Source organism: Peromyscus maniculatus, chromosome 8, assembly GCF_049852395.1.
Source record: "Peromyscus maniculatus bairdii isolate BWxNUB_F1_BW_parent chromosome 8, HU_Pman_BW_mat_3.1, whole genome shotgun sequence".
Classification (NCBI taxonomy): Eukaryota; Metazoa; Chordata; class Mammalia; order Rodentia; family Cricetidae; genus Peromyscus; species Peromyscus maniculatus.
The window spans coordinates 53,749,375-53,776,028 of record NC_134859.1 but is presented as its reverse complement, the minus strand read 5'-3'; the positions used below and the strand labels follow the sequence as shown (position 1 = coordinate 53,776,028).

The following is a 26,654-nucleotide window of genomic DNA, read 5'->3' as shown; positions in this document are numbered from 1 at the left end:
GTTTACTCATTTTGTTTTTCAACACAGGGGTTCTCTGTGTAGCCCTGGCTGTCCTGGAACTCACTCTATAGACCAGGCTGGCCTTGAACCCACAAAGATCCACCTGCCTCTGCCTCCCAAGTGTTGGGATTAAAGGTGTGTGCCATCACTGCCTGATAGATCTTTATTTGTAAGGACTATGTGAAGGGGAAAATCATACTGTCCAGATTCATCCAGTTCAGTCAGGGAAGGGTAAATTTTGCCACAATAACAAGCAGTCCCACAAATTTCAACAACTCCACCGATATCCAACTCAGTCAGCAGAGCCTCTGTTCGAGTGCCTCAGACACACAGGTGGATGTCGTTGCCTCTATAATGCAGAACCATTATAATGCTGGGCCATCTCCATGAAGCCTGGAGATGAGAACACCACTTCTTCAGGTAACTCAGCCCAAAGTTCTACGTGGAACTCCACCCATGCACAAGAGGGCCAGGGATGGCTTTTCCGCACGTCCAAGAGCAGAACAGGATTTCAATAGCACCACTAACAGTACCACACCCAGAACGTGGATTCTGGGGCTTTGCAGACTGCCTGGTTCCTTCCTGTCAGTCTCTGTGCCCAGCTATTCCTTCCCTTCCTCATGACTCACTCTAGAACGTAAAGTAGGAATACAGCCTAGCTGGCCAGTAGAATGAGCGAGGAAGGTGCCTGGGTCTCCAGAAAAGATGGCCTGCAGATTCGCTCTCGCTCTTCGCCCCAACACTTCTACATGCCCCCCAACTCCCTCCACCTTGCATCATCATCATCATCATCATCATCATCATCATCATCATCAAAACAGAAGGAAATGGGAGCCAAGTATGTTAGCTTTTATTGAAGTCACTGGGCTCAAAGGCAGGTGAACAGTGGGATGCGGGTGGACAGGAGGAGAGCTGGAGAGAGGACATACACACCCAGGCTAGAGTTCCTGTTCTCAGAAACTCAACTAGATAGCCCGGTGAGCGGGGCTGATTCTTCCGCTCCCCTGAGAAGTATTAGGAGAAAAGGGGAGTACATGGCGGATCCAGGCACCCACCCCTTCCGTTCCAGTTTTCAGAAAAGGAAGCTGGATTTAGGGGTCCTGGGCTTGGGAGAAGGGGGAATGAAAGAGTTATCACAAGTGAAAGACTGTGGGTTTGAGGGGAACGTGGAAGGCGGGCTCAGAAACTCACGCTGGGCGTCCCCGTGGGGAAGGAAGATTCCCACGTAAGAAGGGAAGGAAAGGGGTATATTGTGCATTTGACTTTAATCAGCGGCTTTCACCCGAACACTGCTGTACTGGCCCCTCACAGCTCAGGGCCCGTGTGTATAATATGAGGGCCATCTTGGTCCCATAGGCAGAGAAGGTTCAAGATGAGGGAGGAGGGAAGGGACTGGAAGGCCCTAGGAAGACGATGGCCTTCCCCTCAGTTGGAACTTCTTTTCGTCGGGGATGGTATGAAGGGGCTTAGATAGAGACACTGTTCTCGATGACGGGAGGGTCCAAGTAGGGATAGGGTAGTGTCAGGCTCTGGTTGCGTTCCCTGATGTCCCTGGAGATCTGTGCCAGGCAGTTCTGGAAGGCCGCAATACTTTGCTGTGGAGCCTCCTCTGTGAAGTGTTCATCTGGGTAAGTGCCCAGAGGCCTCTAGGAGAAAACAGGTTGAGACGTTAGGAAGATATTCAAGATGAGACAAATAGTAATGAAGGTTCACATGTCAACGACTAAAGTCAAGGTGTTATCTAAAGACACAAATCGCTTACCGCCATGGAGAACAGGAGCCCTCCAAACCACAGCCCCAACCCGCCACTTCACTGCAGCGTGATTCAGAACACCCCCCTGTGGTACTTCGAATGAGAATGGCCCCCCACGGCTCATGTATCTGAATGATGATGGAACTGTTTGGGAAGGATTTGGAGGTGTGCCCTTCTTGGAGGAGGTATGTCACAGGGGTGGGTTTTCAAAAGCCCACACCATTCCTAGTTTTAAAACACCTTGCCATGTGTGGTAGCACATGCCTTTAATCCCGGCACTGGGGCAGAGGCAGACAGATCTGTGTGAGTTTGAAGCCAGAGCAGTCTACATAGTGAGTTCAGGACTGCCAGAGCTACACAGTGAGACCCTGTCTCAAACAAACAACAAATAAAACAAACAAATGAAAACAACATCTTGAGCTTGTGGAACAGATATAAGCTCTCGGCTCCTGCTCCAGCACCATGCCTGCTGCTGCCATGCTCCCCGCCATGACGATCATGGACCCGAACCCTCTGGAACGGTGAGCCCTCCATTAAATGTTTTCTTTTATAACTTGCCTAGGTCGTGGTGTTTTGTCACAGCAATAGAACAGTAACTAAGACAGCCCGAACCCCAGAAGCCTGCGAAGTACAGAGCACAGACTGTGACTTGGGCCCCAGCAACGTAGTCGGAGTGCTCCCCCTCCTGACAGTCCTCGTCATGTCACCCTGATTCTGAAAGTCGACTCCTGGATCTCAAAAAGGAAGATGGGAGAAAAGTTTTAAGTCTAGCCCCTCCCCACCTCCACTCTTGAAACTCAAAGAACACAATCACAGTCACCATTCAACAGAGGTTAGCAAACGTATTCCAGAAAACAGGTCCAAGAATGTATCTGTCACCACATAGGTTTACTAAATCCAACCCCTGAGGACAACCAGCATCCGGTTCTGAGGTCTTTACAATCATCTGACATCATGAAACCTTTGCCATATATATATGATATAATATATAATATCATATCATATCATATCATATCATATAATATATTAATCACTATCACCAAAACATTGCCACACTTTGCCACGTGACCACCACAATCAAGGAATCTCACAGAGAAATTCAGTCTGCCATCCTGTGTATAGGATTGTCCTTCCAAGATTACTGTCATACCACAGGTCACTGTCAAAATGCACGGGTCCTGCCAGGTGGTGGTGGCACACGCCTTTAATCCCAGCACTCAGGAGGCAGAGCCAGGCGGATCTCTGAGTTCAAGGCCAGTCTGGTCTACAAAGCAAGATCCAGGACAGGCACCAAAACTACACAGAGAAACCCTGTCTCAAAAAACAAACAAAAACAAACAAATGCAAGGGTCCAGTTTCCTAACCTTTATACAACACCAGTGCTACTGATACCTTAACATTCCTTGTTCCCATTTGATTGCATTGGTGAAGGCCTTCAGACTAATGCTAAATAAAAGCAGAAATAGTGGGCATTATTTTCTTGTCCCTGATTTTTTTCCTGTCTTTTCTTTTTTCCCCACTGAGACAGAATTTCTCCTGTGTAGCCCTCTCTGTAGACAAGGCTGGCCTTTAACTCAGAGATCCACTTGCCTCTGCCTCCTGAGTGATGAGATTAAAGGCTTGCACCACCACTGCCCAGTTCTTGTCCCTGATTTTAAAAAGACATCTATTATTTCATCATGAACACAGTGTTTTCTATAGATAAGCTTTAGGGCTAGGCAGGTGGATCTCTGTGAGTTTGAGGCCAGCCTGGTCTACAGAGCGAGTACCAGGACAGCCAGGAATGTTACACAGAGAAACTTTGCCTAGAAAAACAAAACAAAACAAACAAAAAGGCATGCTTTAAACAAAATTCCTTCGTGGGAGCTTCATTCGAAACAGCTTTTATCAGTAATGGTTGATTGCACTGATCAAGCAATTTTTCAGCCAGTGTTGGGCTAATTATACTCTCTGCTTCAGTATCGATGGGACAAATGATGTCGCTAAGTTTCATAAGGTGAACCAACCTTTTATTCTTAGAATAAACTAGACCTTGCCATGGCACATTGTTGTTTACTGCACAGCACTTGCCTTTATTGGCTGATATATTTTTAAGATTGTTGGAACTAAGTAGGGGAGTTTATAATTTCATTTTCTTAATTACAGCTGACACTTTATGTGAGCCATCATAACCATACAATAACCCTTAAGACGGTCTTTTATCAGCCTCGCTTTATAGATAAAGAAATTGAGGCTTAGTGTGGCCAAATTAGAGAGGTCACAAAGATGTTAAGTGTGAACCCGGGACTGGAGCCCTCTAATGAGATCCACCTCCCTTAAGGTCACAGCTTCTCCTAGCTGGAGAATCAGGCTCCCATGATTGAGGACGATCCGCCTTTTCCTGTGCTTTGAGAAGTCTGGAAGACAAAGGAACTGGGTGAGGTTGTGTTTCGATTGCCTTTGATCCCAGACTAGAGTGGGTGACTCTTCTGCAATCCTGCGCTGTCACACAGCCCTTCTGTACGGTCTGCATCTCTTCTAAAACGTCAATTGTGCCGGGCGGTGGTGGCGCACGCCTTTAATCCCAGCACTGGGGAGGCAGAGGCAGGTGGATCTCTGTGAGTTTGAGGCCAGCCTGTTCTACAAAGTGAGTTCCAGGAAAGGCACAAAACTACAGAGAAACCCTGTCTCGCAAAACCGAAGGGGAAAAGAAAAGAAAAGAAAAAGCCAGTTGTTTAGGTTGTCTTAGAAAATCATAGCTTTCATCCAGGTTTCCAACTTTATGTCCATGAAACTGTAAGCAGTATAGTCTTACAATTTTAAAACTTCCTCTGCATTATCTCCCTTTCCTATTCCCAGTGTGTATTCGTGTTCTTGATTAAAAGAAGAGAGGGTGCAGCTGTTGAAAACTAGGCTCCCAACCAAAAGGTTAAGAATTGTTTATAATTTCTTTATAGTACTAGCCTTTGTTCAGCCTGTAGCTCAGGTTGCCCTGGAAGTCACTGTATAGCCCAGGCTGGCTTCAAACTTGCAGCAAGCCTCCTGAATCAGCCTCTGGAATTACAAGTATGAATCACCACACCTGATTTATTGTTAGCTTAAAAAAAAAGACAGAAACGGGCTCAGTGGTTAAGAGCATAAACTATCGTTGCAGAGGACCTGACTTTGGTTCCCACCACCCATGTTCAGCAGCTTACAATCACCTGTTACTCCAGTCCAGATGATCTGGCACCTTCTTCTGGATTCTGTGGGCACCTGCACTCACATGTGCATGTATTTACACCCATAGACACATTACTAAAATAATAAAATATATTTTAAAAGTACAGCATGGTAATACAGTCCTTCAATCCCAGCACTGAGGAGGCAGAGGCAGGAGGATCTCTGTGAGTTCAAGGCCAACATGGTCTACAGAGCGAGTGCCAGGACAGCCAGGACTACAATGGAGAACTGACTCGAAAAAAAAAAATACAGCTTTATGTTTTATTTATCACAATGATACCTAATTTCTAAAAGTATAGTATAATCATGAAAAGTGCAGGACACAGCAACAAGACAGACTAAATTCAAAGCCACCACATACTTGCTTTGTGAGCTAAGCAAATTGCTTAACTTCTGAACCTCAATTTTCTCCCCTACAGATGTTCACCAGCACTATACTAAGCATCTTAAATATAGCTGCTTACTTGCTTTGTATTGTTTGTTTGTTTGATTGATTGATTGATTGATTGATTGATTGATTTTGAGACAGGGTTTCTCTGTGTAGTCCTGGCTATCCTGGAGCTTACTCTGTAGACCAGGCTGGCCTCAAACTCAGAAATCTACCTGCCTCTGCCTCCTGAGTCCTGAGATTAAAGGCGTGCACCACCTTTTGTATTTTAAGATACTATACTTTATATCTGATTCAATGATTGAGACACAGATCAAAGGAACAGCAAGGGGCAGGGTCTAAGGATAAGTTCCTGTGGTCCCCATAGTAGAAGGTGGTAAGTTAAAATTTTCTAGGAAAGGGTCAAAGAGATGGACACATGGACACACACACACACACTGAACTGTATTGTGGTACAATGCCTATGGTCCTAATCTCTCTAGAGGCTGAAACAGAAGGACTTGAACCTAGGACTTCAAGGCCAGCCTGGGAAACACTGAGAAACTTGTCTCAAAAATAATCATTTTTTAAAGATTAATCGTGCTTATTTTATATGTATGAGTGCTTTTGCCTACATGCATGTATGTATATAACACAAAAATGTTTAGTGCCCACAGAGGCCAGAAAGGATGTTGGATCCCCTGGAACTGGAGTTACAGACAGTTGTTAGCTTCCATGTGGGTGCTGGAAACCAAACTTGAGTCCTCTGGAGGAGCAGAAAAAGTTCTAACTACTGAGGTATCTCTCCTGATCCTCAAAAAAAAGAGAAGACACAGGAGTTGTGATACACAGCTTTAATCCCAGCACTTGGGACACAGAGGCAGGAGGATCTACAAAAGAGACTCTTTCTTGCAAAAAGAAAAACAAAAAACAAAAAAGCAAAACAAAACAAAGAATAAAAATTTAAAGAAAGAAAAAAGTTGCTAGAGAGATTTTTAAAAAAATCTGCCATATTTCTAGCCAAACAAAGCCAACCATGAGAAATGAGGGCGTTCACAGGTGACACGTGACCCTGGCTTGGAGGCAAGATCAAGAAGTCAGAGTGGCGTGATGGGGCAAGGCAGTATGTGAATGGCCGTGATGGTAACCGATGATTCAATCGCTGCTCACTTTAGCCTCAACTCCTTAGCTGCCTCGTCTCCTCTCTCCAAACCTGTCCCTCTCAGCCAGTCGAACACCCTTGCTGTAACAAATTAAGTCATGTCACTTCTCCTTTAAAAGCCTTGAGTGGCCTCATTGTCCTCTGAATAAGTACTCTGTCAAGTCCCACCTTACCCTTCACCCTGCCCTGCTGTGTCACTTCCCTGACCCTCGGCGATCATAAGAACACACGAGACTCTCCCTTCCACTCCTGGGTGTCCCTCCCTTTGCCTAGAAACCAGCGTTGGCCCTCCTCTGTCTGCCAAACTCCTACTTGCCCCACAGGTTTCAGCTTGTATGTCACCTACTCCATGAAGCTTTCTTGGGTTTCACAAGGCTCTATCCTTGCCTCTATCCCAGTACTTAACAATATGCGTTGCTTCCCACCAATGCCTGGCACACCATGAGTGCTCAGGAAGAGATCTTGAATGGAGGATTAATATAGGAGTACTTCCAACAATGCTCTGATGTCCCTCTTCATTCACCTGTATGTCACATGACGGTGTCAAGAGGGTGGGGGTGGGGGGTCTCATTCAACCTTATATACCTAGCATCAAGCACTATGCTGACATGTGGGAGGAACCCCATGTTTAATGCTTGGGTGGATCAATGAGTGGTTGGTGGATGAATGCGTGATTGGATGGATGGATGGATGGATGGATGGATGACTTGTAAATCACATAGAAGTTATAATCTAGCTGCTAAAGGGCATTTGCTTCTATGTGTGTCCTTGGAGATCAAGTATCATTTCCTGTGAAAACAAAAGGACTCCCACGGCGTCTGAGCAGTGGACATTATTCCCAGCAATCAGCCTTCAAACCCTCCTCCTCCAGAGCACTCCATGGCCTAGACCCCACAATGCCCAACCTCTGCCCCACACCTCCATGCACACACCTGGTCCTTGGGCTCCTGACTGATCAACCAGAAGAGGAGAAGGCTGCTACAGGTGGTGTTCACTTCTGGGAGGGTGTCTAGGTAACTCTTCATCGTTGTGTTCCCCTTAGTCTGAGGAGGGGGCTGCCTCATAGTTGATGGGGCATTGGGCATCCAGGCCCCAAAGTCATGCTGTGGAGAGACCCCAGGGCCCCAGTTGGATGAGCATAAGCATCCTATCATTCCTGATCCTGCCTCCACCATCCCAGATCTCAACGTTTAGAAGTGAGAAGACCATGGGAAGTCCCAGAAGTGGGCCATAAGCCCAGCTCACCCCCTGTCATTCTCCACCCAGTGTTCCAAGACTGGGTAGAATGAGTCACCCTGGAGGGAGGAGAACCCAGAGAGGAGGTAATCCTGGACAAAGGCCTTGGGCTGGCATGCCTTGGAGCAACTTGATGCTCTGTGTAGCCAGTTCTTGCCAAGGTCAAGTTCTATTCCCAATATAAGCTTCTCAGAGTCCCCATTGTCACTCTGGATGCAGCTCCACCCAGCCAGCCATCACTCAACGCTAGCCCTTCACTCCACCCAGTCGCCACTCCAACCCTAATGGCAATCATAATCCCACCCCAACCCCGACCCACCCATTCGCTCAACCAGAACTCTGACCTCAAGTCCATTGCCAAGCCTAATACACCTTTGGAACTTAACACCTTGGGTGGCCCAGTGCCCCTAGGCCCTGCTCTCCCCAGCCTTACCTGCCCACTATTGACTGCAGCGTGCTGGGCGGAGCAGTTAAAGATGATTGCAGTGAGATACTTCACGAGCTCTCCTGGAGTGCACAGCCGGCTTGGGAAGCCTGGGTGTGGAGAAGAAGGAAGAGGGTGTGGATGCGGATTGGGAGGTGCTGGGTTCCCTGGGGTTTCTCAGTACAGGGGCTCACACTCCGGGAGAGTGAAGGATTAAGGGCTAAACATGGGCTACAACTATTGGGAGACTAAAGTTAGTGCTGAGGTGGCCACCACCAAGGGCTCTGGTCTTTGAAGGGGGTCAGGATAGGATCTGGTTGCTAGACTAGAAAATGATGAAAAACCGGGCTCCTGACAGAGCCTAGCACCAAATTGCCTCTCTCTGACTGGAAGGCGCTTCCATCTCTACATCCATCTCTAGCCTATACTAGCAACTTGAAGAATTAGTTCAACTCAAGTTACCAACATCCACGCAAGACACCACCAGGAAGGCATCCTCTGCCTGGCTTAGCAGAAGAGATGATTGGCCAGAGTATGTTACTGGAAAGTGCAGTGAGGAGGGCTGAAAGGGAGATTAGAGGAAAAGTCTGGATCCTAGGGAAGATGCACAGGACAGAAATAGGAGCGAGGACCACATCATCCCAGAAAGAGGAGTCCCTGTGTTCTCCACCCCACCCGCACCCCCCACCCCCTCCATCGCCCCGCCCCACCTCCCTGGTTGAGGCATAGGTGAGATTTAAATAAAGAAAGTTGACAGAGGCCAAGTGCAGAGGTCTGCATCTACAGTCCCAGATTTGGGGGAAGTTGAGGCAGGGCTGCTTGAACCTAGAAGTTCAAAGCTGATTGGGCACTGCAGTGAAATCTCATCTCAAAAACAAACAAAAAAAAAAGGCCAGCCAAATGGTGAAGGATGGCATTAACCAAGAAGACTGAAAACCTGAGTTTGACCCCAGGGGACACACGGTGAAAGGAAAGAACCAACTCCTTCAAGTCGTCTTCTTGACCTCACACTTACGCCATGGTGTGCACGTCTTTACTCACACTTATGCATCACACGCGTGCACAGACAAAATAAATAAATGTAATAAAAACAAAAAATAAATAGAACAATAAAAAATCATTTAAAAAGATAACACAGAAGGGCTGGGGGCGTGGCTTAATTGGTAGCGTGTCTTTTTGTTGTTGTTTTTCAAGACAAGGCTTCTCTATGTAGTTTTGGTGCCTGTCCTGGATCTTGCTCTGTAGACCAGGCTGGCCTTGAACTCACAGAGATCCGCCTGGCTCTGCCTCCCAAGTGCTGGGATTAAAGGCGTGCGCCACCACTGCCCAGCTTTTTTTCTTTTCTTTTCTTTTCTTTTCTTTTCTTTTCTTTTCTTTTCTTTTCTTTTCTTTTCTTTTCTTTTCTTTTCTTTCCTTTCTTCTCTCTCTCTCTCTCTCTCTCTCTCTCTCTCTCTCTCTCTCTCTCTCTCTTTCTTTCTTTTTCTTCTTATGTTTGATCCCAGCACAGCATGGCAGTAATCCCAGTATTCCAGAGTGGAAGTAGGAAGATCAGTTCAAGGTTATCCTTGGCTACTTATTGAGCTTAAGGCCAACCTAAAATATATGAGACCATGTCTCAAAACAAATAGATCAGTAAATAAGTGACTAGCAGAAGAGAACATTGTCAGGCTGAGCTCAGTCCTCCATCTTGCTTTCTTTGTGCCACACAGACCTCATCCAAGTCCATGGCTTTATTTATTCCCTTGCTCTGATGAATGAAATCACAACTTAATAAAGGGAGATAGGGGCCAGGCGGTGGTGGCGCATGCCTTTAATCCCAGCACTCGGGAGGCAGAGGCAGGCAGATCTCTGTGAGTTCGAGGCCAGCCTGGTCTCCAAAGCGAGTTCCAGGAAAGGCGCAAAGCTACACAGAGAAACCCTGTCTCGAAAAACCAAAAAAAATTAAATTAAATAAAATAAAGGGAGATAGGAGAGTTGAACCAGTAATAGCTAAACCCCAATGTGGGTCTTAAGGAGAAAACAAACATCCCAGGGGGAAGAGCATGGATTTTGGTACTAGCAGAGTGTGTGTGTGTGTGTGTATGTGTGTGTGTGTGTGTGTGTATGTGTGTGTGTGTGTGTATGTGTGTGTGTGTGTATGTGTGTGTGTGTGTGTGTGTGTGTGTGTGTGTGTGTGTGTGTGTGTAACTGATCCCTCTCAGATGCCAAGGGACAACTGCACTTTTTTTTTGTTTGTTTTTGTTTTTTCAAGACCAGGTTTCTCTATGTAACAACTCAGACTGTCCTGGAACTTGCTTTGCAGACCAGGCTGGCCTTGAACTAGAGATCTGCCTGCCTCTGCCTCCTGAGTGCCGGAATTAAAGGCTCAGGCTACCACCCAGCTTTTTATTTTTTATTAATTAATTAATTTATTTATTTTTTAAAAAAACAAGGTCTGTATGTAACCCTAGATGTCTTGGAACCTGGAACTCACTCTGTAGACCAGAGTGGCCTCAAACCCATGGAGATCTACCTGCCTGCCTCTGCCTCCCACGTGCTAGGATTAAAGACACCGTGTCTGGCTGGCCAACTGTATTCTTTACCCAGTTGCTCAGATCAAATCTGTATGCTCTTATCTGCCATTGTAGCTATCAGCAAAGACTTCCAGAGGCCCGTCTTTCCTGTCCGCCATGTTTTCCTGTCACTGACTTCTCTCCATCTCTCCCAATATTTCCACCCTTTTCCTTTGTGGGGCTAAATCAGGTGGAGGAGGAATGTATCGCACATACAAGGCCCTGAATTAGATCCCCATCTCACACACACACACACACACACACACACACACACACACACATACACACACACACACACACACACCAGGTGATGTCACCTTTCACTAGAACCTTCTAAAGAGTTCCCCTGTGCCTCACTTTACCTGCTCCTTTCTTCCCTCTGCTTCCTCTACTCCGGCTACATAGCCTTTGTGATATTTCTCAAACACACTGGAATAGCCGGACCCCAGGGCCTTTGCACCTACCCTGCCACTGCCTGAGTATTCTCATCCCAAATCCACACAATGAGTGTCCTCAACCCCATGAGATCTCCACTCAATGTTTCTGAGCTCTAGCTCCTCAGTCTGTCTTTGGCTATCTACATGAAATCTTCTCCCTAACGAGGTTCTGGTTTTCTTCCCAACATTCATAGCCATCTGACGTATTTGTTGACCATTTCTGTCTCCCCCCCAAAGCATGGTAAGCTCCATTAAGAACAGAAGTTTTGCTGAGTGGTGGGGCGGGGGGTGGGGGGCACACCTTTAATCCCAACACTCAGGAGGCAGAGGCAGGAGGATTTCTGTGAATTTGTGGGTAGCCTGGTCTATAGAACAAGTTTCAAGACAGGCAGGGCTACACAGAGAAACCCTGTCTTGAAAACAAAACAAAAAAACAAACAAAAAAAAAAACAAACAAACAAAAAAGAACACAAATTTTGTCTATTTTGGTCACTGCTAAACCCCAGCATCTAGAAGGATACTTAATAAATATTAAGAGCCCTGTAATTATTGGTTGAGTAAAGTGAGTAGATGAGGTGGTAAGGCGCAGGAGTGGCCAGGCACGGGATGAGGGGGGTGAGGGGACTGGGTGGGGACCCGACTGATGCTAAGGCTGTGGTAGAGCTGGGGACAGGGGTCTCTTCAATGTTTCTGAGGACTGCTGGGGGTGGGGGTGGGGGTGGGGGTGATCCTCAGTTTTAATGAGTGAGCCTCAAGAGGCTGGGGGAGGGGAGACAGGTGGACAAGCAGCCGGCACAATGCAGAATCCCTGATCTGGAACTAGGGTGCTGATGATCCATGCAGACAATAAAAGATGAGCCATCCAGCTGGTCCAGGAAGACAGAAGAAGGGAGTATGAGCCAAAGAGCACTCAGAGGTCTAGAGTCAGACTGAGCACAGGGAGGACCAGGACCGAGGACCAGTCACTGGCCTGGAGTGGGTCGGGATTCTCTGAACTTTCCATCATAGTCGATCATCTAAGTTTGGAAGTTGGGAATAAAGAAGTCCCCACAAACCCCTTCCCCTGCCCCCACGCCCTGGAATATGTAAGCCCAAGTCCCTGACAGCTTAACAAATATGTGTAAGCTTTAAATTAAAATCCAGAGTAAGCTTGTACTGGTTGGAAGAGCTGTTGTCGATCTGAAGAACGCTGGAGTGTGTAGACTCACATACAAGTTTAATACAGAGGGGGACTGACCCAGCAGTAGTCAAATCTCAATTTGAGTCTTAAACAGGAAAAAAATAAGCCTGGGGAAACGAAGCGGCCAGGACTCTGGTTAACAGTGAGTTTGCAAAACCCAGGGAAAGGTCACCCTTTAAAATATCCGAGACAGATCTAGCTGTCATCACCTTAACCTAGAAATCACTCCTGGCCTTGTTAATGTCGAGACAAGCTGACATCAGGCGCCTCTCAATGTGATGCAAAGCACAGGACACAGCATCACCTGAGAAATATTCTTGCCAAAAATGTGTAACCTGTATACATTCCTTCCCATTTATCAGAACCACACAAGACAGGGACAAGATGGGTCACATATGGAAGATAAATTCAAAGGTGACACCTTGTCCAGCGTGAGCCTGGGCTTCTCTGTAACTCCGTGTTGTGTGACTATGAAAAGCAGGGGACCAGGCATGTGGTTCATGCCTTTAGTCCTAACACGAGGTAGGAAAGGGCAGGCAGATCTCTGAGAGTCTGAGGCCAGCCTGGTCTTCATACAGAGTTCCAAGCCAGTATGGACTATAGTGAGACCTTGTCAACAAAAGAAAACAAGCAACAAAAAACTCCACAAAATGCTGCTTTCAGTTAAAAGAATCTTTAAAGTTTAAATAAAATGTGTTCCTTGGCTGGCTCCTATCCCAATTGGGTCAATGGAGGAGAAGAGAGCGAAATGGGGAAATGTGGCTATGGACTAAATGTGAGGGTGACATTGCTGAGTGCTGAAAATTTTGGTAAGTGTAGGGCTAAGCGTATATAGCTCAGTGGTACACTTGTCTACCATGTGGCAACCCCTGGGTTTGAGCTCCAGAACTACAAAAAGTTACCAAAATGGAACTGTGGGTCAGGTGTGATGGCACATGCCTTTAATTCCAGTATTCCGTAGGGCACAGAGGCAGGCAGATCTCTGCAAATTGGAGGCCTGGGCTAGCCTGGTCTACTTATGGAGTTCCAGGCCAGTTAGGGCTACATAGCAAGATGCTGTCCAAATCAAACAAACTCCAGAAATAAAAGCAACAGATTAATCAAATGTGGCAAAATACTGTAGAATCTGGTAGGAAGGTAAAGGAGTGTTCACTAAGGTGGACTCTACTGTCCTCTGTGTTTGAAAAATATTGTCTAAAAGATAAAAAAAAAAGTACAAAGGTGCCGGTTGGAGGTGACACACACCTTTAATCCCAGCACTCAAGAGGCAAAGCCAGGCAGATCTCTGTGAGTTCGAGGGCAGCCTAGTCTACAGAGCGAGATCCAGGACAGGCACCAAAACTACACAGAGAAACTCTGTCTCCAAAAAAAAAACCAAAAAAAAACAAAACAACAAAAAAAAAAAAACCAACAACAGCAACAACAACAACAACAAAAAAGCACCAAGTCCTTCTGGATAGGACTGCAGTAGCTGCTCTATTTGGAGGTGACTTGAAACTACCCTCTTCCTTGGGTCTCCCCAAATAGACCAGGAGCAATCAGTCAGCTGAAAGCCACATGCCTACTGAGAAGATTCAGGCCAAGGTAAAGGAAATTGGTGGGTGGGCATTCCAGCCACTTTAATACAACCCAGACAGAAAGCTCCGTGGGTAAAGGCACTTGGTGCCTAACCTGATGCCCTGAATTCAATCCCTGGGACCCATCCATGCAGCAGAAAGAGAGAACAGACTAAGTTATCTACACATGTACTGTTGTATGCCCTATACACACAAAACAAACAAAAAATGTAATTAAAAGATTTAAAAAATGAAAACAGCTGGTCACGGTAGCACAGGCCTTTAGTCCCAACCAAGAGGTTGAGGCAGACCGAGTTAATAAGTTTGAGGCCAGCCTGGTTCCAGGCCAGTAAGGACTATATAGCGAGATCCTATCTCAAAACAATGAGAGAGAGACAGAGAGACAGACAGAGAGAGAGAGAGTCCTTTTGAAAAGGCAATGCTGGATTTCTGAACCAGGAACTCTACCATTGGGGTGTGTAGAAAGGAGTCTCAGAGCCAGGATGGCCAAGCGTTAGGACCACCGGGGAGCAAGAGGTCTCATCTTCCCTGGGACTGAGAGAATACTAAGGAAGGAAGGGCGGTGTGGGACATCTGCTTGGCACTGCATTTAAGGAGCAGAAACTGAGAGCAGCCATGCCAGAAGATAGGGAGGTGCTGAGGCTTAATATGAGTGAGGCCTTGGGTTCAGTCCTCAGCAACACGTTAAACATAATTTAATAGTATGGATTTCAGGCTGGAGAGATTGCTCAGAGGTTAAGAGCACTGGCTGCTCTTCCAGAGGTCCTGAGTTCAATTCTCAGCAACCACATGGTGGCTCACAACCATCTATAATAAGATATGGTGCCCTCTTCTGGTGTGCAGACAGAACATTATATACATTATATACATAATAAGTAAAAATATTTAGTATGGATTCAGTAATAAGAACTGTTTATGGAGGACAGGTAGATAGATGAGGATGAGAATTGGATCAGCAAGAGGAGCTTGTGAGTGGTGTGGATGAGGACAAAGAGGAATACCTGAATTCTCCCGGCCGAGGAATCCCTGAGTAAAAATCTCACCCACCCAGGCCTGCAGCTCAGAATCCTGAAGCACCGAGGCATCACTGGGGTAATAGTAGCTCACGATCTCGGAGACAAACCTGCAAGAAAAACAATGCTGGTGCCCCTGGAGTGAGTGTGGGTCTAGGCCGAGGCCAGACACTGAGGCCCACTGACATTCAGGGAGGGCGGAGGCAGATGGCCTTAGGAGGAGTCCCCAAAGACAGGTGAGTTCAGTGGGACCCCTAGATCTAGCTGGAACCACTGCCCAGGCTCCCCTTCAGTCCCCTCCCCCTAAACCAAGGAGGTTTTGCGTCTCCTCCAGGGAGGCAATGAAGAGGAGTCTACCTTGTTCTGCACCTGATTGTCTCAACAAGCCCTGATCCTCTGACCCCTGTGGACAAGGTGCCCCTTCCCTTCCTCAGTCAGCGGCTGTCTCACAGGGAACCTGTCCACCAGTTCCCACTCTTGAGAGTGTCTTATGCTGGGTGGAATCTGAGAACTAAAGACTCAAGAGCTCCAACTGGCATGAACACAGCAGCCCACGCTGCCCCCTGGGCCCGGAGACCTTGGTGGCTGGAAGGACCTGAGGGTCCCCACACCTCTCAATAGCCGCCCAGATCTTCAGGCCATCGTCCCGGTAGTGGTAGTTGGGGATGTTCAGGACGCCGCGAGCCCGTAGGCTATCCGGAAGGCAAAAATCCGTGTAGGTCAAGTGGGCCAGCCCTGTGCTCATGAGGTAGATGAGGCCGCGCCGACCGATGGACGTGACCTAGGGACACAACACACAGCTGGAGTTTCCAAGCTGGCTCACACCCCCACCTACAGTGTCCGGAGACCAGCTGGGACTCAGGGAGCGGCGTATGTGATTTATCAAGCAGTCAAGGACCACGAGTCAAACATTCACACGGACCTGCCCTAATGCAGGCCTCGCGGACTGAGGACCTCCAGTGTGCGTGGGAGGGGACCTTGAGGGATTGATAACTACAGGAATGACAACGCAGGATCTCAGGATCAGCTAGGAGCAGAGCTGAGCTAAGGACGTGCCCACTGAACCTACTTTTGAGGGTGTGTAGCCCACGGATGGGATTGGCTAGCTGGGTCAAGGCTTAGGGGAGGGGCAAACAGGAGATGTGCAAAGAGACGCAGCTTATGGGAAGCGGCAGGAAAAGATTACACAAGGGTCTTGGGAGCAAGAGCAAGACTTGTGGGCGGGGCAAAGCACACTTAGGGGCGGGGCCTTATGGTCGTGGCGGGGAGGCTGCACCTTGTCCACGAGGCCTTCCGGGTTGAGAAACGTGGCCCTTGCGATGGTGTTCACCTGCAGCGTGTAGCGAGTGTGGGGAAGCAGGAGCTGAGAGAGGAACGAGGTCACTCGTGAGTCGAAGGTCCGGGAAGGCCTGCCGGCCCCGCCCCCTTTCGTCCTGCCCCTGCGTCCCGCGGACCTTGTAGATTGGATGGCAGAGAGGTAGCTGACGCAGTGTGGCCATGGAGAAGGCCTCGCACAGCAAATGCGTGCACAGAAAGTGCGTGTTGTTCTCGTGCACCAAGAACTCAGAGTTTCGCACCCACGTCTTGGCCAGCAGCCAGTCCATCTCGCAGTCAGTGGGCAGAAAGATGGGGCTCTCTGGTCCCGGTGTCTGGCTGAGCTGCGTAAGACAGTAGTAAGGGGTGTGGCTCAAGCCTATTAGCCTGAGGCTCCACCCCCTAAAGTCTCGCCCCCAGGCTCACCTGGATGGCCAGCGGCAGCAGCACCCCCTGTGGGTTGAGCCACAGCAGGCAAAGCGGAGCGGCTACGTACTGTGGGCGGCCGTTTACGCAATGGACAGGGGCCTCCGCCAGGATCCAGTAATCCGCTAGGAAAATGTGCCCCCTCTACAGAAGGCACACAGAGACTTAACTAGCCCCCGCCCCGCCCCGTGTCCCTTTTTTCTCTCTGTTTTCTGCAACACGGAGGAGCTGAGGTCCCCAGGTCGCGAGATTCAGCAATTCTTGCTGCCTGCGCTAAGGGCCAGCACTCGGTACCGCACCCTTCCCAGAATGTCCGGAATGAGGTCTAGATGAGTCTGACGTTGTGTAATCCCTCACCTGGCCTCTGGGCTTGGACAAGCCAACTTCCTCTGCTCCTCCCCCAATACCTCGTCCATCCTACTCCCTCAGCTCAGAAGGAATCCCCTCCTGAGATCTGACCTCAGTGTATCCAACAACAGGAAAGTCAATACACGATGAGTTTGTCAGCCACTGCCCCAGCTTCGGAGAATGTCTGAGGGTTTGGCTGTCACAGAGAGACTAGGATGTCATCTACTCCAATCCTCAGAGTTCCTGCCCTAAAGCAACCATCTTTGGCTTCAACACTTCTTCGGATCGCTGAGACCCTAAAACAGGCCTCAGACCATCCCAAGTCCCACCTGGCCCTCCTCCGGATCTGCTCTTGAAAGGTAGACAGGAGTGCCCTGTGGGTGGGGCCCACAGGCCTGGACCATTCCGCCTCTACCCTCCACATACATCCCTGGTGCATAACGGCCACCCACCTGCCTCCCTCCTGTGAGGCCCCTCTGCCGAGACCCTCACCCACCTCTAGCTCTGTTTGTAGGCAGGTGCCTGGTCCCAGCAAAGGTGCCACCATGTCATTGGTGACAGGCAGCTTGCTTGGCAAGCTGGAGAGGCAATGGAGCATGACAGGGTTGACACCATTCAGGTACTGGTACCCGAAGAAGCTGTCCTCACACCAGTGCTCTGTGACGTACTCTGAGGGGATGGCAAGAGAGGGAACCGGTAGGTCTGGAAACGACGTTCCAAACTGGGGTCCTGCCCAGTCCTCTGCTCCTCATCATGGCTTCGGTTGTAACTACACTTTCAGTTGGATGTAACTACACTTTCAGTTGGATGCTGGACACTGAGAGCCAGTAAGGCAGTGCGGCTTGCCGGCTCGAGTGGCAAGGCTGGGATTAGAACCAAGTTCTCTCTGACCCCAAGTCCCAGAACACCTGGTGGTGGGAGCAGGGAAGGGAGTCAGGAAGGGAGTCATGTGGCCCTGACCCAAACCAGGACTTCCTAAATGACCGTGAGTCTCTTCTGGGTTTCTCTATATCCTCTCTCCTATTCTTGTCTGAGGAGGTTTCTGGGCTCCCGGGGGAAATCTAGAAAGACGCTCCTGGTGAAGCCAGGATCCCATTCCATTGGAATCCAGCAGCTGGCATGGACATGAGACACAGTAAAAGACAGGCAGCCCCCGCCTGGCTCCGCACACCTGAAGTGAAGGTCTTGTGACACCAGAAGATGTTCCGGATGTCATCCAGCTTCTTCCAGGAGCCCTTGCGGTGTAGCAGACCACGAATATTCATTCCCAAGGATCTGAGGGACAGAAGGTGAGAGCTGGGTGTGGGGACCAGTAGGAGAATCAGCAGGGCCATTCCCAATCATAAGTGCCTAGCAGCCCGCGTGGGAGAAAAGTCTAGCAAGACTTCAGGGTCCTGCTGCAAACACAGCCATGCCTGAGAGGAAGGAGCGCATGTGCGCATGTGCGGGCAGAAGTGGTACCGCCCTCACTGGTGCTTTGTCCTGCTTTCTTCAAACTTCCAAAACGCCTTTCTGACTATAAGCCCCACCGCCACGCCTGGGTAGGCCATGATGCTCCCTCCAGCAGCTTCCTATAACCCTAGCAATGCCTTCTCCCGCCCCATCCGTGCACCAGGCAAGACCAAGCCAAGCCTGTTTTCCAAACATAATCAGTGACGCGCTTCGTTCGCTCCTGGGCTGGTGAGAGTGGGGTTGACAAGCTGCGGGATGTGCTTCTTCGCCTTGTAGATGTCTCTACCGTCTGGTTTTTATTTTCCACCCATGAGCATCAGAGGGAGAAAAACATCTTGAAATAAGATTGACTCCCCTACCTCTCAAGCTGGGTCTCTGCTGGAAAGCCATCTCCTATTGCTATAGGTCAATCTGGTCTTCTAGGTGCGACTCAGACTCCAATCTGTGTGTGAAGCTTTGCCTGACCTCCCCTGAACCCCATGCCTGGGAGCATTCCCAGTGGAACTCGGCTCCGTGTATCCTGCCCATCGCCTCGTAAGCACTCACCCAATGGGCTGAACTAAAAGAAAGGGAATGGAGCTCAAAACAAGGAGGTCTGTAGCGAGGGGTCGCTAAAACAGCTATTTAGTCCCAGCTCCTTGGCTGGCTAAGGCAGGAAGGTCACATGATCAAGGCCTGCCCGAGCTACAGAGAAAAACTTCGAGAACACAGTCATGAAGGCAGAAGCTGAGGAGGCAAATAAGCAAAAACATACTTTTCCTTTCCACGGGCCTGCCGCAAATGTCCTTCCCAGTATACCTAGAAGTCATTCTTCATTTGACTCCCCCTAAATTCCTGCCTAAGAACAGCCCCCTCTTCCCTCTGACCTTACTCAGAACCCCCCAACTGGTGACCCCATTCCTGCTTAGACCTTAACATCCTTCTCAGACTCAAATCGGGGCTTCTCTACCTTCCCAGATGCCCCATGGTTCTGCCTGAGTTTGAGAATATATCCTTGTCCTGAAGTCTGAGCCACCTGCGGCTGCTGCACACACCAGTCACCACAGACCATCCTCTGTGGCCATCTACACCCTCTTTCAGCTGTCTTTTCTTTGAAAGACTCATTCTAGACACACACGTGCAGGTAGTGAAGACCCAGTTCTCGTCTTGTCTTCCTGTGGGCCCCCACATGCCACTCCAGATGAGTTTTCTCATAGAACCCTTGGCTCACCGTCCCCACCCTGGACTCAGCCGTCACTTGCTTTTCTCTCATTTCCTCCCTCCCAGGCTTGTGTCAATCCTGCCCTTCTAACCTAACGAAGAAGAGCCGCATCCTAAACCCAGCTGGCCCGCCTTCTTCACGTACCCAGGAGACCTATTGGACTCCTCCCTCTAGTCATACCACACTTAAAATCCTAGCTGTCGCCGGGCGGCGGTGGCGCACGCCTTTAATCCCAGCACTCAGGAGGCAGAGCCAGGCGGATCTCTGTGAGTTCAAGGCCAGCCTGGTCTACCAAGTGAGTTCCAGGAAAGGCGCAAAGCTACACAGAGAAACCCTGTCTCAAAAAAACCAAAAAAAAAAAAATCCTAGCTGTAGACCTAAACTGACGATGCTTGTCCTGACATCACATTAACTATACACTATATAACTATATAACATGCCTCCTTAGTGATCCCATGGATTCTCTCTACCAAAGGCATCTCCTTGAAGGGACAATCAATCGAGAGATTTTTGTGCTCGGCATTATCTTACTTGTCTTTCCTTGAAACTTACGGTGGGGGTTGGAGAGATGGCTCAGTGATTTCAGACACTAACTTCTCTCAAAGAGCCTGGGTTCAACACCAGTACGTACATAGAGCAGCTCACAACCACCTATAACTGATCTGTTGCCATCTTCTGGCCTCTGTGGGCACCTGCACACGTATGGCACACACTCACATAGACACACACATAAATTTAAAAATAATAATAAAATAAATCTTAGACTTATGATGTCAGAGTGAGTGGGTCATTTTACCCTTCACACTATTGTCCAGAGACTATGTAAAAAATTAAGGTTACATTAGGCAGGACATGATGGTGCAGGCCTTTAATCCCAGCACTCCTCTGTGAGTTCAAGGCCAGCCTGGTCTACATAGTGAGTTCCAGGGCAGCCAGGGCTATGTGGAGAGACCCTGTCTCAAAAAAAAAAAAAAATCAACAACAACAATTAAAATTACACATCCAGAAAGTATGGGCTTTGGAGTTGAACCTGAGATGATCTGGCTTCACCTTCTCAAGATCTAAGGACAGAGCCTCTCTATAGACTACTTCCTACGGTCCCTGCGGCCATGCTCTGCCCAGGGTAGTGCCCTGAGAGAAGGAGGCTGAAGGACAAGGCAAAGGGAACCTAGGAGAAAGGAAAAGAAGGTGTGGAGATCTGTGGGAGGGGAAACGGGGGGGGGGGGGGGGGGGAGGCAGAGAGAAGGGTTGGGAACTGTGAGGTGGCCGTGGGATGAGCAGAAAGCAGGAACGGGGTTCAGAAGGGCAGGGGAAGCGGTGGCTCACACAGGAATGGCGGTGAGGATCAGCGAGGCTGTCTTGGTGGCTGAGTAGCGAATGTTGGGCTCCATGTGCAGCAGAGATGGAAGGTCAACCTTCATGGGTAAGCCAGGCACGTACCTGCTCCCAGAGCTGAGGAGAGGCAGGCGCGGAGGACAGGAACCGGTCAGTGGACCTGTAGCCTGGCCCCCTTAGTCCCTTTTCTTAGTCTTGTCCCCCAAATTTTCTAGTTCTCCGCTCACTATTATCTCAGCCTGCCCTTTCTGCTCCAGAGCAGAAGCAATGTCTTACCCTCTCCACCGAACACTTCAGGACCATCGCTGGTGCTCTCCTCAGAGGTGGACAAAACTGTACTCCTCATGGACTCTCCCTCCACGCTGCCAGACTCCATCTCAACTGTCTACATCCCTCCCCTCACCTCCTTTCCAAACGTTGGTTCTCACTTGTCATCCTGGTCTGCACAAGGGACTGTCTTGGTCAAGGCAAATTTCTTATCTGACTCCATCTCCTCAAAGCTGCTGGCATCCACCATTCGCGGGAAACCGGGGGCGTAGATCTTCCAGCTGCCCGGGGGAGAAGGCAGAACGGGTAGGGTAATCTTGGGATAAACAGGATCCTTAGCTTCTAAAAATATGACTTCAGGTGACCACTGCTGCTTTCTGCTTTCTGGATATCTTTGTGACAGAGAAAATTCTCTGTGACAAAGAGCTGGATTTTCTCTGTGATGGCTCTGAACTTCAGATAGGGAGTGACACTCGGCGTCTTGTGCCTGCTAAGCACAGACCGTACTGCTGAACCACTGACCTAAGCCCTGGAATAGCACTTGAGGGTGACATAAATTCCCACACTGATTTAGAGATGGGCTCATATTATGATTAAGATAAACTGAGTGTGGTAACACACACCCAAAATCCCAGTAATTTGAAGGTTGTGATGGGCCAGCCTGGGCTACATTGGTAACACATTCCCAACCCCAATCTCAAGAAAATAAGTAAATAAAACGTATGGTGAGTTTGAGAGTGCACTAAGATTGGTAAACTTTTGTCTGTTTTGTTTTGTTTTTTGAGACAGGGTTTCACTATGTAGCCCTGGCTGTCCTGGAACTCACTCTGTAGACCAGCCTAGTCTCGAACTCAGAGAGTTCTCTGGGATTAAAAGTGTGCACCACCGGCCGGGCGGTGGTGGCGCACGCCTTTAATCCCAGCACTCGGGAGGCAGAGCCAGGCGGATCTCCGTGAGTTCGAGGCCAGCCTGGGCTACCAAGTGAGCTCCAGGAAAGGCGCAAAGCTACGCAGAGAAACCCTGTCTCGAAAAACCAAAAAAAAAAAAAAAAAAAAAGTGTGCACCACCACTGCCTGGCAAGAATGGTAGATTATTATTAATACTGTTTCCAATATGGGGATCTGGCTAACATCAGGGGAAGTCAGAGGATGAGAATGGTTAATGGTGTTGGATTTGGGGTTTGTTTTGTTGTTGTTGTTGTTGTTTAAAGGGGGATTGTTTGTTTGTTTTTTGTTTTTCAAGACAGGATCTCTCTGTGCCTTTTCTATCCTGGATCAGGCTGGCCTTGAACTCACAGAGATCCACCTGCCTCTGCCTCCCAAGCGCTGGGATTACTGCCTGGCAGATTTGGGATTTTATGTGAGTGTGTGAGGGATCAAATTTGGGGCCTAGAGAATGCAGGTAAGCTCTCTACTCCTGAGCTAGAGCTACATTCCCAGCCCAAGATAACTGTTGGTATTGGCATTCTGGGTCCAGACTCGGAGTCACTGTTAGAGTGGGATTGAGTTCCCACATTTTTTTTTTTTTTGGTTTTTCAAGACAGGGTTTCTCTTGTGTAGCTTTGCTCCTTTCCTGGAACTCACTTGGTAGCCCAGGCTGGCCTCGAACTCACAGAGATCCGCCTGGCTCTGCCTCCCGAGTGCTGGGATTAAAGGCGTGCGCCGCCACCGCCCGGCTGAGTTCCCACATTTTTAACCGAAGTCAGAGTTAGGAACAATCTGAGTAAGGCTGAAGTGTGAATAAAGATGGGGCAAAAAGTCAAATTAGGCCGCCCTCACCGATAGCATTCCTGGCGGGCCTGGAGTTCCCGTTTCCTGTGGTCCAGAAGGAGGGGGAGAGAGTCCTGACAGATGGTTCTTGCTGTAGGAAATGAAAACCACTCTGCATATACATCTCTTTTCAAACAGTGCTCCCTACTGCAAGTGATGTCTGAACCCTCTTGAGAGCAGTCTGCGCTGACTCCGTGTGCATCTCTTCGGGAATGTCCGCCCACTCTTTGTTTGTTCATCGTGGATTTGAAGTCTTACCACATCCCTCACTGTTCACAATTGCCTCCTTTCTAGATAATACTCTCCTTGAGGACAGAAGTCATGTCCCACTCATTGTTTGCCCTTCCAGTGTCTGGCGTGGCGCCTGGCATCACGTTCATAGCCTACACTGGATGACTGCTGAATAAATACATTTTAATAAAGCCCTCATGTTCTCTGGTGGTGAGTGGGGACTGATAATAAAGTCCATGGAAAGTGCACTGTAGGCTGTGAAATGATGTTCACTTTAACGCAGAATACCCTTCTCTCATCTCTGGGACATATCACAGCACACACACACACACACACACACAGAGATACACACAAGCAACCCTAGTGTTGTCTCTGTGGAACAGACACTTCTGGAAGCAGAAAGGCCTCACACCAGTATCCTTGAAATTCAAAATTCAACAAGAGAGCCTAACTCACTTCCCAGACACTTCATCCCCACCCGAAAAGCTAGAAGGAAGTAGGGCACAGGGTCTTGGTGGCTAAAGTCTCTAAATGCCCATGGCTTTCCCACCTGTTGAAATCAGGTTGTAAGTTAAATACATTTTGAGCTCTAGAAGAACATGTTCTGGGGAAATGCAGAGGGATGCCATGGGATGTCAGCTGCCTGGTGTGAGATTATCTGCCTGCATCTGCTGTCTCTGTCTATGTGTGCCTATCTGTGTGTGCCTGTCTGTCTGTGTGCGCCTGTCTGTCTATGTGTGCCTGTCTGTGTGTGCCTGTCTGTGTGTGTGCCTGTCTGTGTGCGCCTGTCTGTGTGTGCCTGTCTATGTGTGTGCCTGTCTGTGTGTGCCTGTCTGTGTGTGCCTGTCTGTGTGCGCCTGTCTGTGTGTGCCTGTCTGTGTGTGCCTGTCTGTCTGTGTGCGCCTGTCTGTGTGTGCCTGTCTGTCTGTGTGCGCCTGTCTGTCTATGTGTGCCTGTCTGCCTGTCTGTGTGTGCCTGTCTGTGTGCGCCTGTCTGTGTATACCTGTCTGTGTGTGCCTGTCTGTCTGTGTGCGCCTGTCTGTGTGTGCCTGTCTGTCTGTGTGCGCCTGTCTGTGTGTGCCTGTCTGTCTGTGTGCGCCTGTCTGTGTGCGCCTGTCTGTGTGTGCCTGTCTGTGTGTGCCTGTCTGTGTGTACCTCCAGAAGAAGAAACACTACTGAGAAAACTCAGAAGGCCCTTGCATGCTGGGGCTTTAGCAATGCTCTTTATCAAAAGCTATCTACATGAGACCCCAGCATTCCTAACTCCAATCCTATTCCCCACGCCCTGAGTTCTGTGGGACTCGATTCCTAATCCCAAAAGAGGCCGGGCTTCAGTACTGTGTAGCCCTTGTCCCTAGCCCACCTGTTCCTGGCCGCAGCTCCACGGTGCAATAGCCCTCGATCCATTGATAGCTGGGGAAGTGAATAATGGTGCCATCTGGGGTGGTGACGCTGACTCGACTGCAGTACCAGGGGTCCTTGCAGAAGAAAGCGAAGCGTTCCTTGTGCAGACGCAACAGCAAGATCTCACCCAGCTCTGCTGCACAGCGCACCTTGTACTTCTGCACCTGCAGGGGTGGAGGCAGCAGGCAAGCCAGTGAGAGGCGAGGAAGTGCTGAGGCGTCTTTGCACTTATTCTGGCATGTAAGCCTGAGCGCTGGCTGATCCGTGTGGTTCCTTTGTGTGAACGAGAAAAAGAGCCTGTCTTCTTCATCCATGCTGAAGCAGGCGCCCTACTGCGTGCCTGCACGGAGTTTGGCTTGAGTTCCTAGGCTCCTTGGCCAGTAGGGCACTTTTATGTAGGGCCACTAGCAAACTATCCTAGGGGCTGACAAAGGGAGGCTGACCCCTTCCAGAGAACAGAAAATGCATGGTCAGAGCCTAAAGTCAATAGTGGGAGGAGCCAGGCCAAGCAGTGATGGTCCGCCCTTTCATCCCAGCACTCAAGAGGCAGAGGCAGTTCTGGCCAGCCTGGTCTACAGAGTGAATTTCAGGACAACCAGAGAAACCCTGTCTGGAAATAATAATAATAATAATAATAATAATAATAATAATAATAATAATAAGTGGAGGAGGAGGGGCCAAGAAGCCAGGGGAAGTCCCCCGAGCCCCTTCCAAGTGCTCCTTCTTCTCCACAGCCCTGTCTCAGAACAGTTGGCGTGGTTTATCATCACTCAAAAGGCAGGGACCACAAAGGAAGTGGTGACAGGTTATACTGAGCATCCTGAGTCCAGCACGGCCTGGGAATCCAACAAGAATAATCCTGCCCTCCATCAGGTTCCCGGCGAGGTCTGCTCCGTAGAGGTCTCCCATCTCTCCAGTGTACTCACCGATCCGGTGGCGAAATCCCTGCCCACACGATCCAGCCTCTGCTTAGGGCTCTCACCACAGGTGCCCACCAAAGTAGCGTAGATGTTGTCCAGTGTGCCAGCCTTCAGGTAGGAACCAGTGGTTACACACAGGCGGTAAACTGCCATGGTGGGTGGGACCCGACAACCCAAAACCAGAGAAGGCGAGCTACAGGTAGAACAGTGTCGTCTCCTGGGCAGAAGAAGGCTGGGGGGCTGGGGAAGGGCGAGCCTGAGGAAGGGCCCAGCTCTGGGATGTCCCTGGGCTCGCTCTCTCGCGCTCTCTTTCTGCTCTCCTTCTCTCCGGAGCTCCTCCGGTAGCTCAGGAGCACTCTCCCCGCCCAGTCTTACACCTTAGTACTTGTTTGCTTGCCTCTGACACACACAGCCGGTCCCTCTGGCTGGCTCATCCAGATGGATATCAGGAGACTGGGTCCATTGGGGAGGGAGGGAAGAAGGGAGGAGGAACCAAATGCCGAGAGGGAGACAAGGAGGAGGTGACGCGTGTGTGACTGGGACACTACCCTCTGCCCGATCAGAGGCTTGACTAATGTCCCGAGGCCCATGTTCACCCACTCCCCTGTTTCCACCCAGACCCTTTCCCTCCTATTTCCAAACCAGAAATGGGCACCAGAGCACCAGAATTCCTACATGTGAATCAGCCATGTGAATCACACCGTGCATCGGAAAGCTGCACCAATTCATAAATCACACGTGACCCCGGCAACAATCAAGTGCAGAGCACACTCATCTCAGGACGCGGCAGGTGGTCTAGCTCTCTCCATCCCGCCACCGACACACCCATTTCCTCCTCCAGCCTAGTTCCCTCTCGGTCCCCAGTTTTTGGTATTCCCGACCTCAATAGCTCCTTTGGAATAGGGCCTGCCAAGCGAACGGAGGCCCGCCCGACGGCATTTGGAGGCCCCCGTGTGACATTCTTGACGCTCCAAGCCCTCCCTCAGCCTGCCTGCTAGACCGTGGGAGGCGACCCACGTGCCCTAGGTGGCGGAGATCTAGGTCACCAGGGCCAGCGAAGAAAGATGGGCTGGACCAGGGGAACC

General features: G+C 49.5%; 1 protein-coding gene across 2 annotated transcripts; it reads right to left on the bottom strand.

Moving 5' to 3' along the window:
- Positions 1 to 828: 828 nt before the first annotated feature.
- Positions 829 to 26,567, bottom strand: Aloxe3 (arachidonate epidermal lipoxygenase 3). 2 transcript variants are annotated; one of them, XM_015992342.3, is made up of 15 exons: positions 25,576 to 26,567; positions 24,609 to 24,813; positions 23,024 to 23,105; positions 21,407 to 21,526; positions 20,970 to 21,095; positions 18,162 to 18,265; positions 17,487 to 17,659; positions 16,643 to 16,786; positions 16,357 to 16,560; positions 16,179 to 16,265; positions 15,514 to 15,683; positions 14,891 to 15,012; positions 8,153 to 8,253; positions 7,416 to 7,586; positions 829 to 1,646 (listed from the first exon to the last, which is right to left on the bottom strand). In XM_015992342.3, the coding sequence occupies exons 1-15, from the start codon at positions 25,720 to 25,722 to the stop codon at positions 1,467 to 1,469; spliced, it is 2,136 nt and encodes a 711-aa protein (XP_015847828.1). In that variant the 5' UTR covers positions 25,723 to 26,567; the 3' UTR covers positions 829 to 1,466. The 2 variants fall into 2 exon arrangements, with proteins under 2 accessions (XP_015847828.1, XP_042138196.1); XM_042282262.2 differs by lacking the exons at positions 23,024 to 23,105; positions 25,576 to 26,567 and having other exon boundaries at positions 1,247 to 1,646; positions 24,609 to 24,797.
- Positions 26,568 to 26,654: the final 87 nt, after the last annotated feature.

Bases quoted from the DNA above. Each gene is read 5' to 3' on its own strand.
- Aloxe3 (XM_015992342.3), bottom strand. From the start codon at position 25,722: ATGGCAGTTTACCGCCTGTGTGTAACCACTGGTTCCTACCTGAAGGCT. The intron at 21,096-21,406 runs GTGAGAACCAAC...GCCTCTCCTCAG, and splicing joins TGTGCAGACCAGGATGACAA to CTCTGGGAGCAGGTACGTGC. The intron at 8,254-14,890 runs GTATTCCTCTTT...CTCCACACCCAG, and splicing joins CCTCGGCCGGGAGAATTCAG to GCTTCCCAAGCCGGCTGTGC.